General features: G+C 37.8%; 1 protein-coding gene across 8 annotated transcripts in view; it reads left to right on the top strand.

The window, feature by feature from the left end:
- Window positions 1-20,226, top strand: part of CNOT1 (CCR4-NOT transcription complex subunit 1) — a 95,349-nt gene that overhangs the window by 22,097 nt on the left and 53,026 nt on the right. For all 8 annotated transcript variants that reach the window (XM_075537079.1, XM_075537084.1, XM_075537081.1 and 5 more), the window contains 6 exons: window positions 15,418-15,525; window positions 16,288-16,386; window positions 16,770-16,838; window positions 16,920-16,974; window positions 17,242-17,445; window positions 18,784-18,952. In XM_075537079.1, coding sequence (XP_075393194.1) covers window positions 15,418-15,525; window positions 16,288-16,386; window positions 16,770-16,838; window positions 16,920-16,974; window positions 17,242-17,445; window positions 18,784-18,952 — 704 coding nt within the window. The remainder of the gene's footprint in view (window positions 1-15,417; window positions 15,526-16,287; window positions 16,387-16,769; window positions 16,839-16,919; window positions 16,975-17,241; window positions 17,446-18,783; window positions 18,953-20,226) is intronic.

The raw sequence follows: 20,226 nt of genomic DNA, 5'->3' as shown, positions 1-20,226 counted from the left end.
TGGCTCTGGCTCCATCAGCGTAGCTCCATGTGGCTTGTTAATAGGAATGTCTTGCAGGGAGAGTGCTTCCTGCCTCTAGGGAGTAAGACAGGTGTTCCCAGAATCCTCAGGAGAAGGCCATGCTAACACAGAAGCATGATTGGCTATGACCTGATTGACAGGCTAGATTCCAATCCTTTGCCCAAGTTGACCCTAGATTACGTAACTGCCACAGAGGTGCGCACATACATGCCAATTGGAGATTCACTTGAGAAGTGCTACCAGTGTCGTTAATAGGTACGTATTTGAAGAAGTGAGACTAGAAAATTTCTCATCACAATGGCTACTGTTAGGTTATATTAACCACCTGTCTTAGAAGGAGCTTTTGAAATGGCCAGTGGAAACCACTGGCTACAAGGATTCTGGGGGCTGTAGTTTGGGGTAGTTCATGGCGAAAGACTGGAAAGACCTAATGAGGCACTCAGGGGTGCTGCACCCATCATCCTGCTAGATAGGACATTTAGGCCTAGATAATGAAGTCACTAATTCAGGGTCACACTATGGAGGAATAGAATCCAGACCTGATTTCCTTACTAATGATGATGCCTTTGAGATAGGGAGCAACTGAGTCTGGCTAGTCACTGCCCCAGCCCTGGAGCCTCTCACATGACTTTTTCTCCCACTCAAGTGACCAAAGATGCTTTAAAGATATAGAGATGAGTGAGATTATGTCCTTGCTCTCAATTTGTCTATAACCTGGAGATTGAGACTAGCAGAATGATAGATGTTTGGAGCCGGGAAGCGTCTGAAGTAATTCAATGCAATCTCTTTGTCTCCAGTCTACTGTTTAATTGAAGGAATGTTCTCTATGGCCTCCCAAGACAGATTACCATCCTGGCTCTCTTTGAATACCTCTATTGGCTGGGGAGTGCATTTCTTTTGAATCCCACTATACTATTAAATAGCTTTCAAGGTAAACTGACTTTGTTTTTAATTAAATTCTATTGAATTAATAGAATTGAGACTTTTGGCTTTAGGTCTAACCCCTGTAACAGAATAAATATTGAACATCCACCAAAAAAATAAGTATTTGGAAGGGAATCCTAGGCACCATACCATTTTACCAGAAAATAGTACATTCTATGTTTCCAAAAGAGAAGGGTTGTTTATTTTAAATGTAGTTGTAACTTGATTAAAAGGCATTCTTTAATGCTATTTAAAAAGTCTCAACATTTTCATTTCACAGCTGCTAAAGGAGGCTTGTTTACTTGAAGTATGACATTAATGTAAATTGTGTCTCAACCCATTTTTCAGTTATTGTGTATTTTGTAAGTCGATAACTGCTCCCCAGGATCTCTATTGAATGAGAAACAGAAGTCTTGGTAGGTTTCTGTACCTGTGATCGCCTGACACACAGTAAACCACCAGTAGTAACTCTTCGTCTGCTCTCCAGCTGTCAGGAGCCTTTTTTTGGTTGGTGGTGGTTCTTGATACAAGACATCTGTGGCAATTACACAATCTCCTGTCAACTTGAGTGAAGGGGTGGAGTCTACCCTGTCAGTCAGGCCAATTATGCTTCTGTGTGGACGTGGCCTTTTGAGGATTCTGGGAAACTTCTTCCTCCCTGGAGGACACACTCTGTCAGCCTTACTCAGAGCTGGAGTAGACCCGTGGAGACCCGAGCCAGCGTTGAGGTGCTTTCACTGCCACTCGATCCACAAGACCTATCTACTGACCTGTGATCTTCCTGCATTTCATCATCATTGCATGTGCTGCATGAGTCTAAAGAGGAATTTATGGACTAGCATTTGACATAGAGGCTAATATTGGACTTAGGGGCTTGATGTGGACTGGGCTAGGATGTTTTCTCAATATACAGTTGCTCTTTTATATAAAAGCACCTGTACACATTTGAGTATATGAATTTGTTTCTCCAGTCAACCTGGACTAACACACCTTCAAAATGTTCATGGGAAAATGGAATGAAGAGATAATGACACTTTGAATTTTTTGATGCCTCTGTGCATTGTGGATTTCCATTGCAGAATTGTTTATACCTAGTTCCAAGAACATTAGGGGCAGGTTTTTGTGACAGTTGGTCATGGTTTTCAGTGAGTGCTCCTGGCCCTGGGCAGGTCTGTGAACCTGTTCGTGTGAATCCTGAGCATGGAAGATCTTTGCATTGCTAGATGTCAGCCTTTTTTTTAGTAAATTGGAAAACCCCAGTGCTTAAGAAACAGCCTTTCACAGCAACATTGTTGAATTAGAAGGAAATACAAGGAAAGAATTTTATATTGATTGATTTAGTTAAAACCCTGCTTAGTATATATATATAACTCAGTATTGTATTACTCATGAAGTATATTTTGAATACAGATTGAGTGTCATAAAAAATCAAATTTGTAAAAAAAATCAAAATTTTTTTATCATATAATTTTGAGTGGATCGGTACATCAGCTGTAGTTTTCCATAGGATATAGATTATTTACTATGACTGGATTAGTGGCTTATTGGTGAGAATTTAGCTTGTATCCACTTTCTTTTCCTGAGAAGCAATGCTTTAGTGAACAATGTCTTATTTGTATTTGTGTGCATGACTCATCCCTGCTAATTCTTAGATGTAGAAGTTCTCCGGGGTCAAAGGGTTGCATTTCGGTACAGTTTTTCAGAGGCCCAGGAGAAGTGTTTCACTCCTAATAGTGAGCAAGTAACTCAGATACATCTCCAGACTCTCAAATGCTGGAATCAAGTTTCATAATCCTTTACTGTGGTTTTTTGAAATGATATATAACTATGATAAACACCCTGTTATTTAAAAAACACGGTATTATGTTATTTTTAATACTGTACATTTTAGATATTATATGTGGATTCTAATAATATTTTCATATTTTAGACAGCAACCCTTCTGTTCTGCTTTCTAATAGAAAAGTGTACTTCCTACTTGGAATTACTGGCTCCTATTTGGTCTCTTTCCTGTAGTGCTGTTTTTGAGGTAATGTGAAATAGCAGCAGAAGTTGCTTTCTTAAGGCGTTCAGAACAAGCGATACTGTTTTTTTAATCAACTTTATTTAAGAAGGAAGCGTATATCTTTGTTATGTAATACTGAGGGTATCTTAGTCAGAGATGCAAAAATTAATTAGGATGCTTAAGTTTTGTTTGTTGAAATAACTTAGTGGCCCTCTTAATACATAACAAAATCTAAGCCACTCATTCTGAGTTTCAAAGCTGAAAGTCCAGTCCCAAAAGCTGTCCTTGAATTCTTTTATCTTTTTTTGTTTTGAATTCTTTGTCTTTCAAGAACCAAATCCATTGTCCAGTAAAGGTTTACCATTTGACCTGTTTTCTTCATTTGTATTAATATCTTAGGATAAAGTATGAAAACTGGTATTGGTTAGAATTTTACCTAATAGTTTCATGCAACTGTGTGTGCCTTAATTTTTTTTATATGGGGGGGGGAGCTGTTATATGTAAATGCCTATAGAACTTATAATATTATATGTAGATTGATGAATTGTTACAAAATTAATGTGGACCTATGGCAGACCAACAAAAATATTGCTAATATCTTGAAAACCCTTCTAGTAACTGTACATAACCACCAGTGACCCATTAATTACATTTCTAGGGATGTACCAAGCAAAGTCATATATCTGACCCCCTTCCCCACACCCGCTCCCTCCAAATATGTAATAGCCCTAAACTAGAAGCCACCCATGTGTTCATAATCAAGTAATAAAGAGCACTGTGAAGCAGTGGGACTCAAACTCTACTGCATGTAACATGGCAAGCTCTTACAAGCAATATTGAGTAAAAGCAGCTAAGCATTGTTTGTTCTCTCAGATAGATATTCATGTTCAAGACTGAAACAAAAAAATTAGAGATGGGATTGGAAGGTCTTCAAGCACCATGTTTGACTACTCCTTACCAGCCCCTGCTCTAGAACTACTCGAATTCATTCTTAAACACCAGATAAACCTTTATACACACATTTTTCCTTTTTGTCTCATATCAGTTTCCTTTTAATGCCTGATTTGAATTAAAATCCAAATAGAATCTATTGCATTGACCTAGAAAATCTTTTATAGTTTGTACCCCATTTTCTCTCTCTACTAGTTATTTTATTGAAGAAATTAAGTTGTTTATCCTGCACTTTTTCCACAATCTGAATTTTATTGAGTTCGTCCCAGGGTGATGATTAACATATTCCTCTATCTTTTTTATTTCCTGAAAAATTGTAGTTAAATTTAGAAGCTTAATCAGATTAAAACTTTCTCTTGCTTCTTCCCCTCTCCAGGATTTTTCAAAATAGTTGATGGTGTGTGCTCTCAGCAGCAGGTTCATAATGTCTGGTTGCCTCTTTTCACCAGGCTTTGATCGTTGGCTATATTCACTTATTAAGAGCTACAAACTAGTGATAGTCTAATGGCTACTCATTCTTCTTTAATTAGGTTAGGATAGTTCTATTAATGTTGATAATGGCAGGTGTAGTTAAATTGTAACACCTTATTATTTGCTCGTTCTTTTGATCCTTCTTAAAGTTTTTAATGTTTTTGGCTTGCTCTTGATCAAGGTTTTCCTAGGTTTTTATCTGGTCATTGTTTTTGGTTTTGTTTGCTTGCTTCATAAGATTTTTTGTAGTTATATTTTGTTTTATATGCTTTTTTAAATTAAATGATCATTTTATTGGGGGCTCTTATAGCTAACAATCCACACATCAGTTGTATTATCAAGCATATTTGTACATATGTTGCCATCATTGTCTAAACATTTACTTTTCATTGAGCTGTTGTTATTGTATGCTATTCTTTATGAAATCTAGGATCTATAGAGATGAACTGGATAGGGGCATAACAGGAAAATGGGGGGGAAAGGGGAAGCTACAGCAGTGACTAGAAAAAGAAAATGTTCTGAAATTGATTGTGGTGCTGAGTGCACAAAAACCTTACTATGATTGAACAATTAAATTGTATGATATGTGAATCGTATTTATATCAATATATGAGTCATATTTATATCTATAAAACTTTTAAAAAGGAATAGTTCTGTTAAGAGTAACTGGCTCAATAGTGAGAGTGGCATTACCAGGAGGGTGGGGTGGAAAGGGGGAACCGATTTTAAGGATCTACATATAACCTCCTCCCTGGGGGACAGACAACAGAAAAGTGGGTGGAGACATTGGACAGTGCAAGATATGACACAATAATAATTTATAAATTATCAAGGTTTGGAGAGAGAGGGGGAAAATGAGCTGATGCCAGGGGCTTAAGTGGAGAAAAACATTTTGAGAATGATGAGGACAATGAATGTACAAATGTGCTTTGCACAATTGATGTATGTATGGATTGTGATAAGAGTTGTATGAACCCCTAATAAAATGATTTTTTTAAAAAGTAACTGGCTCTCTTGTCATTTAATTATGTAAAGGGAGGGATTGTACCGCACATAAGAAAAATGAGATAAATGCTTGATTCTCTTTTATTTGCAAATTTTCAAATGGGTGGTCCCATCTTCCAAAGGTGACCAGTGAGTTTTTATATACTCTTTGAAGAATGCTTATTTTAAACACATTTGATATGTTTCAAGCCTTTAAATTATTATTCACCTTGTATCATTTTGGCTGGTGAAAAGTCAATCATGTTGGCTTCTGAGTCCTTTTTATAGTCTCTGATGATATTTAATTTATTTTTTTGAGACTCAGAATTGGTTTATTGACACAATGCCCCATGCTGTCCTCTGCTCTCAGAACAGCTCTCAGGATCAAAAGAACCCAACCCAAGTCCCTGAGGTTGGCTTCTTAGCAGGCTCCCCTCCTTGTGGGAGGGCTGAGCAAAGACCCCCGTCTGCTCCCATCAGGCCACAGCGCCACCCTCTGCAGCCACGATTGCAGGGGTCACCTTTACTGGTGTGCAGAGATGGTGTGGCCCCCGCCTGTTCTGAGGCCACTCTAGAACAGTCACCCCGGGGAGGACAGTAACCAGACCCAGACACACTGTTGCTCCCCCTGCTTCAAATTGTCCCCACCATTCCCTGAGATCCAGGCCATGGCAAAGGGACTGGAAAGGAGGGAATGTGGAGGGTCTGATATTTTCAAAAAACATGGAAACCAAGGTGTTCAATCTAGTCTTGGATATTTCTTTCTCCAGACCTGGAATTAGCAATTTATTTATGAAGCCTAGGTTTTCTTTTAGTAGATGGTATTTAGAGATCACCGCCTCTTGAATTGCTTATTACTAATGAGTTGGCTATTACGAAGTCTTTACAGTGGACAGAAATAAAGTAAATTGCACCATGAAGTTTCTATTTAGTTTTAGTACTACAGGGGTTTTTATGTACATTTATGATGTATTTAAATTCCCGATCTAAAACAAAGGCTCCATACATACTTCAGGGGGGGAAAAACAGCCTGCCCCCTGGTTATTCAAAACATTTGTCCCACAATCCGGGAATAATTGTAGATAACGGTTTTTTGCAGCCCGGCTGGATCATTCCAGTGTCCCTTGGATGTGGTACTGCTGACCTCGGACAGCACTGATCTAAGTTCTGTCTGTCCTTCTGATAGAGAAAATTTCAGTTTAGTGATAACAGTCAGTTGCTTTAGTCCCTGTTACACAAACAACAAGGGTATTTATTAGAAGGACCAACAGCAAAGTGACTACTAAAAATGGCTTATCCTTTCTTTTTTTTTGGATGGCCTTATGGTGTGTCCTGAGGGAGAAAGATGAGGAGTTCTACTCGTAAAGATTTACAGTTTCAATAAATAAATCAATAAATAAAAAGGTTTAGTTTCAGAACCCACAGGTGTGGTTCTACTCTGTACTATAGGGTTGTAATTTGTTGATATTGACTTGATGGCAGTGAGTTTGGTTTGGTGAATATTCTTTGTTTTAAATCATTTGGAATAGTTCTCTTCTTAGATATATACTAACAAATGGTCCCCTTAACCCCCCATCCCTTTTAAATTTTATTCTTCGATGTTGCTAGATGCCATATGTTTAGAATGAAACACTGTGCCTTTATCTTCACAGTAGCTCCTGCCTGAAACCATAGGGTCCCTGTGAGTCAGGGACTTGACAGCAATGTCTTGGCTTTGATTTGGTTACAGCCACTGTATCAGTCCATCTCTTTGAAGGTCTTCTTTCTCTGATCCTGTTTATCATGATGTCTTCTATAGAGATTGTTCCCTCCTGATGGAGCAAGTCCAAAGTCTTAACGACCATGCTTCTAGGGCAGCGGTTCTCAACCTGTGGGTTGCGACCCCTTTGGGGATTGAACGATCCTTTCACAGGGGTCGCCTAAGACCATTGAGAAACATATTTCCGATGGTCATATGAACCAAGACATCGCTCTTCTCTATCCATCTCCAGGCGGGTCCACCCACATGTAGTTGTGCCCACACACGAGTATCCAGCGCCAACCCCATCACAAACACCCTGTACAAATACAGGTGTATGTGACAGGATTGGTACCATAATGTGCTTATGGAAAGCACTGCTGTTTGGAAAGCGGCTACTATGTTGAAAGCATCCGTGTTGGAGGTAAACGACACTTCATAAATTATAATTACTGGGTAAATGTAAAATTATGTACTGTAAAATCATCAACTACTGCAAAAAATATCTCTTTCATGGGAACTTAATTTGGATGCCGATCGGTCTTTTTATATTCAGCTGTGATTGATGTGAATACTGCCCCCTTGTGATAGTGACAGGTATGTAACAAAAAAACAGAATGGTAAATCAGGAAACTTAAACGAACTGTATTGACTGAAGGCACGTATCAGCTTTTGTTTTATTAAAGCTATTGTTATACCTTATTTTCATTAGCAAACCATCCCATGACAATGGATCTTGTAGGGAATGTTAAGAAAATATAGTGAGGATTTTTTACAGTATGATTTTACCTCAATAATTACAGTAGGTATTGAGAAATTGCAATGTGTTATCTGTTGTGAAGTTCTATCAGTCGGATCTATGAAACAGAACAAACTAAAACGTCATTTTGATAGCCAGCACCTGAGCTTTGCCTATCAACTATTTTAGAAGCAAAGCTGATGAACTCAAGAAAGCCAGGCTTGACACTGGTGGCAAGTACCACAAACATAACATAACAGCTGTTGAAATTTCATTCTTAGTGGCCCTCAGAATCCACAGAGCTGTGAAACCTCACACCATTGCTGAGGATCTCCTGTTGCCAGCAGCCAGACATTGTTTGAGTTATGATTGGAGATTAATTTGTTACAAAATTGAGTGTAATTTCCATATCTAATGACACTGTCCGCAGAAGAACAGATAACATGTCTGCTGATATTCTTGATCAGGTAATCCAGGAAATTAAATCTGCTCCCCTTCTAATATCTAGCATCCAGCTTGATGAATCTACAGACGTTACAAACTGTTCACAGTTACTGGTTTACGTGAGGTATATAAATGATGACGACTTTAAAGATGAGTTTCTTTTTTATAAGCCTTTTGAAACGACAACTACTGCACATGATGTATTTGACACAGTTGGTTCATTTCTGAAAGAGCATCAGATCTCTTGGGAAAAGGTCTGTGGTGTTTGCACAGTGGTGCTCCAGCTATGCTAGGATGTCGATCTGGATTTCAGCGTTTGGTACTGAATGAGTCACCAAGAGTCATCGAAACTTACTGTATGATTCATCAGCAAATATTAGCAACAAAGATGCTGTCACAAGATTTACAAGAAGTAATGAAAAGAGTCAGAAGTTCTGTCATTTTTGTAAAATCAAATTTTCACAACTGTGCAATGATTTGGATGCACCAAATAATGCTCTGCTATTTCACACTGAAGTGATTTAGATGGTTGTCAAGAGGAAAGGTTTTAAAACATGTTTTTGAGCTTCATGATGAACTCAAAATGTTTTTTAATCAGAAAGTGAGACTGAAGTTTGAAGCACTATTTAGTTATAAAAGTGAATTGCAGAAAATAGCTTATTTGGTTGACATCTTTGCCAACTTACAGTTAGGAAGTAGTGAAAATAATTTTATGGTTGGGGGCCACCACAACAAGAGGAACTGTATTAAAGGGTCATGGTTTTAGGAAGGTTAAGAACCACTGTTCTAAGGAATATACTAAATTGTATTTCCTCTAAGACAGATTTTCCCTTAAAATGCATTAGTAATTACTGGTTTTAATTAGTTATATCTAGCTTTTGCATTCATATGAGGTGATTGAAAATACTAGGGCTTGTGTCTCGGGTACAGACTTCAAAGTGGTATCTTTGTTTTCTAAAGTTCTTCTGTAGCAGATTTTCTCAATACAATATACCATTTGACTTCTTCATTTTTGCCTCCATGGGGTGTGACTATTGTGCACCTGAGGAAAATGAATCTCCTTCACTATGTCGATTTTTTTTGGGTCTCCATTTATCATTATCATCTCTGTCAGCCCAATTATGAAGATTTTTATTTCCCTTATTTGCAGTGAATTGTAATCCATATTGAAGGCTCTAGTCTTTGATCTTCATTCACTGTGTGTAAATCCTCTTCCCTTCCAGCAACTAGGCTTGTGATCAGCATATCACGTTTTTAATGAATTCCTCCAATCTGACGCTGGATTCTTCATGAAGTCCAGCTTTGAGTTTATTTGTTCAACATACGGATGGAATAGGTATGGTGGAAAGCTACTGCAACCCCGATGGGCATTTTTTCTGATTTTAAACCATGCAGCATCTCATTTCATTCAAAGATTGTCTCTTGGTCTATGGACAGGCTCTGTGTGAACACAGTTCTTTAGAATGCAAATGTTCTGGAATTCTCATTCTACTAAACTCCAAATTCAGTGTGCCATCAAATCAGTTCTGACTCGGGAACCCTATAGGACAGAGTAGGCAACTTTTGTGGGTTTCCAAGACAATCTTTGCGGGAGCAGAAGACTTCTTTTCCTTGAGTAGTGACTGGTGGGCTTCAAACCGCTGACCTTACGGTTAGCAGCCCAAAAGGTAACCCACTAAGCTATGAGTGTTCCTTAGTGGGTGGAGTAGAAACATTAAGCATACTAACTGGGAGGTTTCATGAAACCTCAGCAGCTATTTTGTCATTGTAAGCCTATCACACACCTTTTACCAATTCAGTTTTTTTCAGGTGTGCCAACTTAAGCAATTAAAATAATTTTGCCTTTAAACCAGGGGTCCTCAAACTTTTTAAACAGGGGGCCAGTTCACTGTCTCTCAGACAGACCTACTGGAGGGCTGGACTATAGTTAAAAAAATACTATGAACAAATTCCTATTGCACACTGGACATATCTTATTTTGAAGAAAAAATCCAAACGGGGCAAAAGCACCGGCGCACTGGTTAAATGTCCTGGATGGGCCGTAGTTTGAGGACGCCTGCTTTAAACAATGTGGTTCCTCCCTGGTCCCCAACATTGATATTACCCTGTTTCCTTCTCCCACTCATTTTGGATTATAAATGTTTCCAATGTTCAGAGAATACTTTTAAAATTAAAATTTGCTTTTTTAAAAAATGACGTTATACAATATTTTCCCCTTTGTGATTGGCTTGTTTCTTATGTCTTCAAGCTCCATTCATATTGCCCCATGTATCAAGACTTCACTTCTTCACGCGGAGTAGCATTTGAATATACAAAGGACAGAAAAGTTTGTGGAAAACTTTGTGTATGACCCATGAATTTTGTTGATGAGCATTTAAGCTTGTTCCCACCATTTTGGCTGTTGTGAATAGTTCTGCAGTGAGCCTTGATGGACAAATCTCTGACTCCCTTCTCAAGTCTTCGGTACATAGCTAGTAGTGGTCAAATGATAGCTATGTTTATATATCACCACACTGGTTTCCAAAATAGTTTTATTTTCGCATCAGCAACTAGATGTATGTTCTAGCTTCTCCTTCCTTGTCAACATTTGTTATTTTTTTATATAGCCTAGTCACCCTAGTGAGAGTGTAATAGTACCTCATTGTAGCTTTGGATCCGCATCTCCGTTATCTAGTGATGCTGACCATCTTTTCATGCGTTGGGGGCCTTTTGACTGTATGCTTTGGTGGAATGTCTTTTTAAGGCCTTGCCATATTTAATGACTGGATTATTTGTTTTGTTTTATTGTCAAACTTTTAATGTGTATTTTGATTATTAGATTCTTGTTGGATATATGCTTTCTGAAGATACTTCCCACCCCATAAGTTCCCCCTTTCACTTTTTGGTAGTCTTTTGATGAACAAAAGATTTATATTTTTTTATGAGGCCTCATTTTAAAATTTTGTCCTTCAATGTTTGTGCATTTAAAAAAATAATTTTAGTAGGGGCTCATACAACTTATCACAATCCATACATATATCAATTGTGTAAAGCACATTTGTACATTCATTGTCCTTATTCTCAAAACATTTGCTTTCCATGTAAGCCCCTGGCATCAGGTCCTCATTTTCCCCTCCCTCCCCGCTCCCCTCTTCCTCCTGACCCCTTGATAATCTATAAATGATTATTTTGTTATATCTTGCCCTGTCCGACGTCTCCCTTCCCCCCTTCTCTGTTGTCTGTCCCCCAGGCAGTGCTTGTGCATTTGTAATTATATTCATCCATTGCTGAAAGCTAGGACCAACTGTTCTAAGAATTTTATGGTTTCAGTTTGCACAGTCAGGTTCTTAATGAGTTTGAATTTATTTGTGTGCATCGTATGAGGCAAAGATCCTGTTTCAGTTTTCAGCATCTGAACACCCAGTTTTCCCAGCACTGTTATTAAAGAGACTCTTCTTTCCCCATCGAATGGATTTAGCAAAATTCTTTGTGAAAGTTGACCATACATGTATGGAATTATTTCTGGACTCGGATTCTATTTCATTGATTGTTTGTTTCTATTAAACCAGCACCAGCACCAGCTATTTTGATTAATGTGTGTAGGGACTGGTGGTGCAGTTGGGAAAGTGTTGGACTACTCACCCCAAGGTCGTCAGTTCAAACCACCAACTGCTCTATTTAAGAACAAGGGGCTTTCTATTCTAGTGAAGACTTACAGCCGTTGAAAGCCCTATATATGGTTACTATGACTTAGAATCAACTAGATCAGTGGTTGCCAACCTTCCTCATGCTGTGACTTTTTAATACAGTTCCTTATGTTGTGGCGACCCCCCCCCAATCATAAAGTTACTTTCATTGCTACTTCATATCTGTAATTTTGCTACTGTTATGAATTGAGGGACCCCTGTGAAAGGGTGTGGGACTCACAGATTGCTAACCGCTGAACTAGATGGTACTGGGTTTTTTTATGGTGTGTTTTAAAATGAGGAAATGTGAGTTTTGGTTTTTTTTTTAACAATTTATTGGGGCTGATACAATTCTTTTCACAGTTCATACATATACATACATCAATTGTGTAAAGCACATCTGTACAGTCTTTGCCCTAATCATTTTTTTTTGTCTTTTCTTCTTTTACATTTTATTAGGGACTCATACAACTGAAATGTGAGTTTTTATACTTGGGTCTTCTCTTTCATCATTGTCTTACCGATTCAGGCTTCTTGCCTTTCCATTGAACATGAGGATTTAACAAAAATTATTTTTCTCAAGAAGACAGTTGGCATTCTTATTGGAATTGCCGTGGACAGTATTGATGTCTCATAATATTAAGTCTTTAAATCTATGAGTATGTGGCAGTTTCCCTTTTGTTTAACTCTTTCTTTCAACAGTTTTATAGTTTTCATTGTTTAAGTCTTTCCGTCACATCCCAGATTAGATTTATTTTTGTATTTTACTCTCTAACATGCTATTTTAAATGGAATTGTTTCCCTAAAGTTCATTGCTGTTGTGTAGAAACTTAGTTGGCATTTGTTTACTGACCTGTGGCCCCTCAACTTTGCCAAATTCCTCAATTAGCTCTCTTGTTTTCTTGTGGACTCTTTGGGATTTTGGTTTTTAAATATTTTCAACTTCTAGAGGATGATTTAAAATTTTAAACTTGCTTTATAATTATGTAAAATATGAACATATGCTGCCAAAGAAAAAATCTTTTAGATGACCTTTGTTCAGAGTATTATCTTAGTAATGTATTATGTACTGAATTTACTGACTGTCCTTTTACTGCAGTTTTCTATTTTTGAGGCATCTATATATTTTGTTTGGAAGTTGCTATATGATTTGTTTCATTAAGAATTTGAGTGCTATTATCTAGTTTCTTTAATGCTTGAGAATCAATTTCCCATTTTTGTGTGCAATCCAGTTATTTGCCTCATGTACTTTGGACATGCTATCAGGAGAGACCCATCCCAAAAGAACATCATGCTTGGTAACACGGAGGACCGTGAAAAAGAGCAAGAACCTCAAGACGATAGATTGGCCGCAATAATGGGCTCAACCCTACAATTGTGAGAATGGCACGGGGCTGTTCCTTCGGTTGTTCAGAAAGAGCCAACTCTAGAAATAATTGTCACTAGTTTCGTAATACCTTTTCCCCTAGTTTTGTAAATATTGTTAACCCATTATTCTTCCACAACATTATATGCTTAAAGCTGCCTGTCTCCCCTTCTCTGTTGTAGATGACTTTAATTTTTCAGCCTGCATCACCCTACCTAAGATGCCTGTGAGTTTTTTCTAAAGCTCATTTACTTCGCCTGTATTCTGTGGTATTGTCCAAGCTCTGCCTCAGCCTAGTTTGTGATACGGAATACTCTGCTCTTCTCATGAAAATATTTAGATTTTTTTGTTTTCTCTGAATATTTTTCTTTTCTTTTTCCATAGAATTAAAAGTACTTACCGTAGTCCTTTAAAAAATAACATTTCAACTTTGAGATGTCTATGAGAGAATAACGTTTTCTTCATGAAAACAGAAATCATGCAAATAACTCAGCCAGCTGTCACATAACTAGCATGCTACAGTGCAAAGACCTTGAGTTCTAGAGTTGGACTATGAATCCACCTTCTCAGCTCTCAGGCCTGTTACATTGCAGCTCATGGAATTGGTTTTCAGTGTCATCTTCACCTGTGACATTTATGTGATTTATTGTTGGCAGGATTTTTGAAGATGAAACCAAGGAAGCACAATACAATATAGGCATTAAGTAGATACTTAAACGTTTAAGGTGGCATTTAAGAAATAAACATTTATTTTGCACAAATACCTTTTCTAGACTAGAGATGTAGAAATTACCTACCCAAATCCATTGTTCTCATGTAAACTCATAGTTGAGTGGGGAACACAAACAAATATTATCTAGTAGTGCTAAGTGCTCTAAAAGTTTATGCAAGGTCACGAGGGTGTCGAAGGGATCAGGTATCAAGCAACAAAGAACCTAAAATCATATCTTCATGAATGAGGGGGAGTGCGGGGTGGGGACCCAAGGCCCATCTGTAGCAAGTGGACACCATCCCTTTGTAGAGGTGTAGCTGGGAGGAGACGAGCTAGTGCGGGTGCAGTGTAGGTAGCATCAATGAAACACGCAACTTTCCTCTAGTTCTTAAATGCTTTTCCTTCCCCACTGTCGTCATCCCAAGTCTACCTTACAAACCTGGCTAGACCAGAGGATGTCCACTGCTACAGATAGGAACTGGAAATGGAATCTAGGACAGATGAATCCCTCAGGACCAGTGGTCAGAGTGGCAGTAAAAGTGGGTGATAAGAGATGTCAGGCAGTGTAAGATATGATAAAATAGTAATTTATAAATTATCAAGGATTCATGAGGGGCGGGAACAGGGAGGGAGGGGGGAAAGGAGCTGATACCAAGGACTCAAGTGGAAAGCAAATGTTTCGAGAATGATGAGTGCAATAAATGTATACATGTGCTTGACATGATGGATGGATGGCTTGTGATGAGTTGTATGCGCCCTCAATAAAATGATTTAAATTTTTAAAAAAGTTTATGCAACGTGAGACGTTATGGTGCCACAGGTTATGATAGAGTAACTTGATAGCAGACACCTACAGGTAGAACAAACCATGTGCAAATAACAGGGTCTTTCAGTTAGAAGAACTAACTAAGCATGTGTGACTCACTAATTTTGAGGTATGGCGGGTAACAGACCTAGTTGAAGTCAAGGACATCTAAAGTGTTATGGTCAGAAAAAGTTGGTGGCCAGTTCACTTAGGGCCTGGCCTTTTAGGTAATTGCATGAATATGTAGAAAAAATAACGTGAGTTTCGTTTGTTAAACAGCTGTTGACTTCAAACTTTTTTTAAACTTTGTATTTCCAATACATGTTGCTTATGTTATGCCTAGTTAGTGTTTGTGATGTGAATGTTGACTAAAGCACACCAAGGTTATATAATGGGTGATTGCTGGTAGTGTGTCTTCTTCTGTTCTCCTTGCTAAGCAGCATTTAAAACCTGTTACAAATATTGGCACCGCCATTTTAGATAATTCTTATAGTCATAATCCAACACAAACAATAATTTAGGATTTCCTCCTAGAAATAGGTACCTTCCTTACTCTTTTAATATTGTAAACTTTTATTTTTGGACTTTTTAGATTGTGAATCGGCACGGTCCTGAGGCAGACAGGCATTTATTACGCTGCCTATTTTCGCATGTGGATTTCAGTGGCGATGGTAAAAGCAGTGGCAAAGATTTTCATCAGGTATTGGGCTTACAGCTTTAATTGTTCATTGAATTGGGTGGGGGTGGGGGTGGGGGTGGGGCATGATGTTCATAACAAGTGACACATACAAAGAGTATCCAGAAATAATCTTGGCTAGCTGCCTGAAGGCATGCTGGCACTTCTTCCCTTTTCTCTATCCTTCTTGTCTCCCACTTGGTTGCCCCTGTAGCTGCCTAGTTCAGGTTTAGACAACAGGCCGTGTGATCTGCCTAAAGCAGTGGTTCTCTACCTTCCTAATGCTACCACCCTTTAATACAGTTCTCATGTTGTGGTAAACCCTGCCCCCCCCACCACAATTATTTTCGTTACTTCATAACTGTAATTTTGCTACTGTGATAAATTGGTGACCCCTGTGAAGAGGTCACTTGACCCTGAAAGGGTCGCAACCCACAGGTTGAGAACCCCTGAGCTATAGGAAGCCTGGCTGGGAGTTTCCTGCCTGGCAGGTGAGTAAAACAGAGAAGGGAATCATGTCCTAGAATGAGTTTCTTTACTTGGTTTTTTAATGTAGTAATAATTTCTTATAATGTACTAATAGCTTAGTGGGGATCTTGTGGAGGTTTTTGTTCCACATTGTTAGTATTGAATGTAAAGTAGTTTTCATTGGATCTATTTTAAGAGCTGATTTTGATAATGTAGACACAGTGTTACATTACCCTTTAGTGTTCTGAGCACACATGCTTTTATTTGTACAAGGTGTCTTGTCAGTTTTAATAAAAATGCATCTTTTTATTTTTGAAGACTCAGTTTCTGATTCAAGAGTGCGCCTCCCTGATTACGAAGCCAAATTTTATCTCGACGCTTTCCTATGCCATTGATAATCCATTGCACTACCAGAAGGTTGGTACTTAATGCTTATATTTTTAGCATACCTAAGAGGTTGTCAGTCTCATAATGTCATAACCATAACATCTTGGTCTCATACATGTCTTTTAAATGTTCTACTTAAGAGTTGCCATGATAGCTTTCTAACAAAATCCAGGCAGTGTTTATAATAAATAGAATCTTTTTGCTGAAATCACATCTATGAAAACTCTTAAACTCTATTACCATAAAACTGAGGTGTTAGTTCACAGTTCCAGGTCATGGTACTTTTCTAGAAACGCTGTATTATACTACATTATATTTATGGGTGTCTCCATTATTGGCTGAACTGATACTTTGAAAAAACTGCTTGAAAACTTGTAAGCTCTTGTTTTAAAATAGAGTTTGATCTGTTTCAGAGTTTGAAGCCTGCACCCCACTTACTTGCCCAGCTGAGTAAAGTTCTCAAGTTAAGCAAAGTGCAAGAGGTAAGTGATTCAGAAAAGAGATAGATGTTAAATTAAAAATAGCCACTGGAGACCCAGTCACTCTGATCCTTCTTGTTTCAGGTAATTTTTGGCCTTGCCCTCTTGAATTCTTCCAGCTTGGATCTCAGAGGTTTTGGTATGTTTCATTTTCCCCTCAAATTCTATAATGAAATGTGAGACTACTTAAATCAGATTGGAATCTTGAAGCTTCACAGTATAGAAATTAAAGGTTGATTTTTTTAAAAAGTGGAATACTAACCAGAAATATGAAGCATTAAGGGGTGGGGGCAGGCAGTAAAAGGACATTTGGAGATTGGGGTAGGGAAAATAGTGTTTTTTTGATGGTATGTGACTTTTTACCCATTATAGTATGGAAATGATTTTTGGTTTGCCTGATTTTTAGCTGCCCAGTTTATCAAACAGAAGCTTCCAGATCTTCTGCGTTCTTACATTGACGCAGACGTCAGTGGAAATCAAGAAGGTGGCTTCCAAGATATCGCAATAGAGGTCCTACACCTCCTCCTCTCCCATCTCCTCTTTGGGCAGAAGGGTGCCTTTGGAGTTGGACAGGAGCAGATAGACGCTTTTCTTAAGACGCTTCGCAGAGGTAAGTAGTATATAGGGCTTACAAGAAATTATTTCTGTGCCTGATCAGACACGTGGCAAAAATATTGTAAAAGCAGAGATTTTTCCCCCTATTCTTTTTGGGTAATGTGATAATCACGTTTTGAAGAAACCGTGTTATCATTTGATATATGAATGATAAAGCTTAATTATGTAACTAATAATTTTGTTTTATAAGTACGTAGTTTGCTATGTTTCTGTATGACACCCACCAGGTCCATCACCATTCTTTAGGAAGAATACATTATAATAACATGCTAGATTTTTATTCGTTTGTTTTAGTTTTTTAATGCTCACGATTTTGATATATACAGCTAGCCCCCTTTACCATTGGCTATGTTTATGCTAGGGTCAATGCTGGTTCTATTGCTGTTTGTTGTATTTCTAGTCAATCTTCTTTTTAGAGATAGACACTTAAAGTTGTGGTAATGGACTGACATATCCTGACTTACCGTATATACTCATTTATAAGCTGAGTTTTTCAGCACATTTTTAATGCTATTTTTGTGGTAAAAGTAGATGTCTTGGCTGATTCGGGTTGGGATATACTTGAGTATATACGGTGTCTTTTTCTCCTTCCTAAAATTTCCCGAAAAAATACATTGTCTTATCAACCCTATAACTTGGGACTGACCTGCTTGCAGTAGCCTTTGTTTCGTTTTTAATGCTTAGTGGGTTAAATGTGCCAACTCAAGCAAGGGCTGGTGCTTTAAACGCACCACCTACTTTATGGAGAAAGGTGAGGATGTCTATAAAGATTAACAGCCTTGGAAACTCAGTTCTGCTCTGTCCAAGAGGGTGGCTGTGAGTCTGAATTGACTTTGATGGCAATGAGTTAATGCTTATATAGCTTAATTTTAAATCACATTGACTTTTTCATTGGTAGGACATTTTGGATTTGTCAGCTCAATGAATAAGCTCTTTTACTTTATTTTTTTTTAATAAGCTCTTAAATCTGCCTGTTTTTAATGCCTTACTTTTCCAGAGAATTGAGTTATTCCATATTGTGACAATTTAAAGTAATATTTGAAATTGGAATTAGTCATTACGATACTAGACCTTATAAGTAGCGCATGCTAACTGATTACTCCACTGGAGCATCTAGTTAGATACTAGACTCTTAATAAGAAAAACTAAGAATACCAATAAGTAATTTTTGTGGTAAATTCAAATTGGGACATTAAAGGTTGGGAAAAAATTGATACTGCTTTGAATATGAACATGTGAAGAATCAGGTTTGAGGAGCTTTTGTAGTGAGCCAAAGAAATTGTTTGCATTTATTACTGTAGCAGTTATGATCTGTTCCCCCCACCCCCCTCAGATTTTCCCCAGGAACGCTGTCCTGTGGTGCTTGCACCACTTTTATACTCTGAAAAACGGGACATTCTAATGGACAGGATCCTGCCTGATTCTGGAGGGGTAGCTAAAACCATGATGGAGAGCTCGCTGGCTGATCTAATGCAAGAAGTAGGCTACGGCTTTTGTGCAAGGTTGGTAATCCGATATATTAAACTTCCAATCACTTGTTCCCAGCACAGTTTGATTCTTTGAAATAAGAGGCTCAAGTTATTTGGTGGGTTTTTAGTAAGCAAGTCAGTATTTGGTATTTTTTAAAAAACCGTTTTATTGTTATAATCAGCATACAATCTTCATAAACTTGTGAGAATAAATTCTTTAATGCTGTTTGCCTTTCAAAAGCTGTGCTGCTTTAAAATGTTTCACATACTAATTTTGCTGTTTAAATTTCTAACCTTGAATTTTGTGATTTGTGAAAACTTGGAGAAGAAGAAATTACCAACTTTAATTGTCAGGATTCTTTTAGGGGAAAGGATCTTGTATCGTTTTCTACTTAATGTAACAGCTAGTGTTCTCCCTACAGTTTCTTTACTATGCCTTCATTGCCTACTTTGTTTTTTTGTGTACCTGGTGCATATTCTTTTCTCTCCCCGGGGCACCAAAGCACATGGTTTCATCCTGCTGATAGCGCTTAGGACTGGGATATAATAAATCTTAAGTATTTTTTGAAAATAAGTTACCAAGACATTATTGATGTGGTGGTGTTTAACTTTTCAGTTGCAACCTAAAAATGTTTTAATAGAACTCATACAACCATATTTCTAAATTATGTTTGAAATAGTTTATTTCTATGTGTGTGCCTTAATAAAATCCTGCATTTAGTAAAGTACAAAATGTAAAACGAAAAGGTTTGACTGCGCTTTTTTTATATACCAGAAAAATCAAACTTTGTACTGAAGATTGATGAGGATAAAATATTGTTTTGTGAAAGTTTTACTTTAAAAAACTATTATTGAGAATTAATACATATTTTACTCCATAGGTCAGTCACATCAAGCAGAATTATACAGTTGCTACCACAGTTTCCAAAACATTCTTTTTTCTTACTCCTTGACATTGTCTCTTTCACTGCTCCAGCACCCCTCCACCCACCCCCAAAACCCTTACTCTACTTGCTGTTCATCAAGCATGGGTTTCATATACCAAAAAAAGAACACCCATGTAACACAGCTTCAAGAGAGACATCTGATGACACAGTCCCTCTGAGATACCCCCTACTATGAATGAGCACAAACCAAACACAGAAAATGTTGAAAACTAGATCAGGTCCTGCATGTATCAGAGGCGGGAGGTCAGCTGACAGTTTGAACTGTTCAAGTCAGATTTATACCTTTGATCATTTTTACTCATGTCTCCAATTTCCTTTTTAGTAAAAAATCTATACTTTTGACTCAAATTTTCTTCTCAT

Source organism: Tenrec ecaudatus, chromosome 18 (genome assembly GCF_050624435.1).
Source record: "Tenrec ecaudatus isolate mTenEca1 chromosome 18, mTenEca1.hap1, whole genome shotgun sequence".
Lineage (NCBI taxonomy): Eukaryota > Metazoa > Chordata > Mammalia > Afrosoricida > Tenrecidae > Tenrec > Tenrec ecaudatus.
The sequence above is the reverse complement of the archived record's forward strand: the minus strand, read 5'-3'. Positions and strand labels throughout refer to the sequence as shown.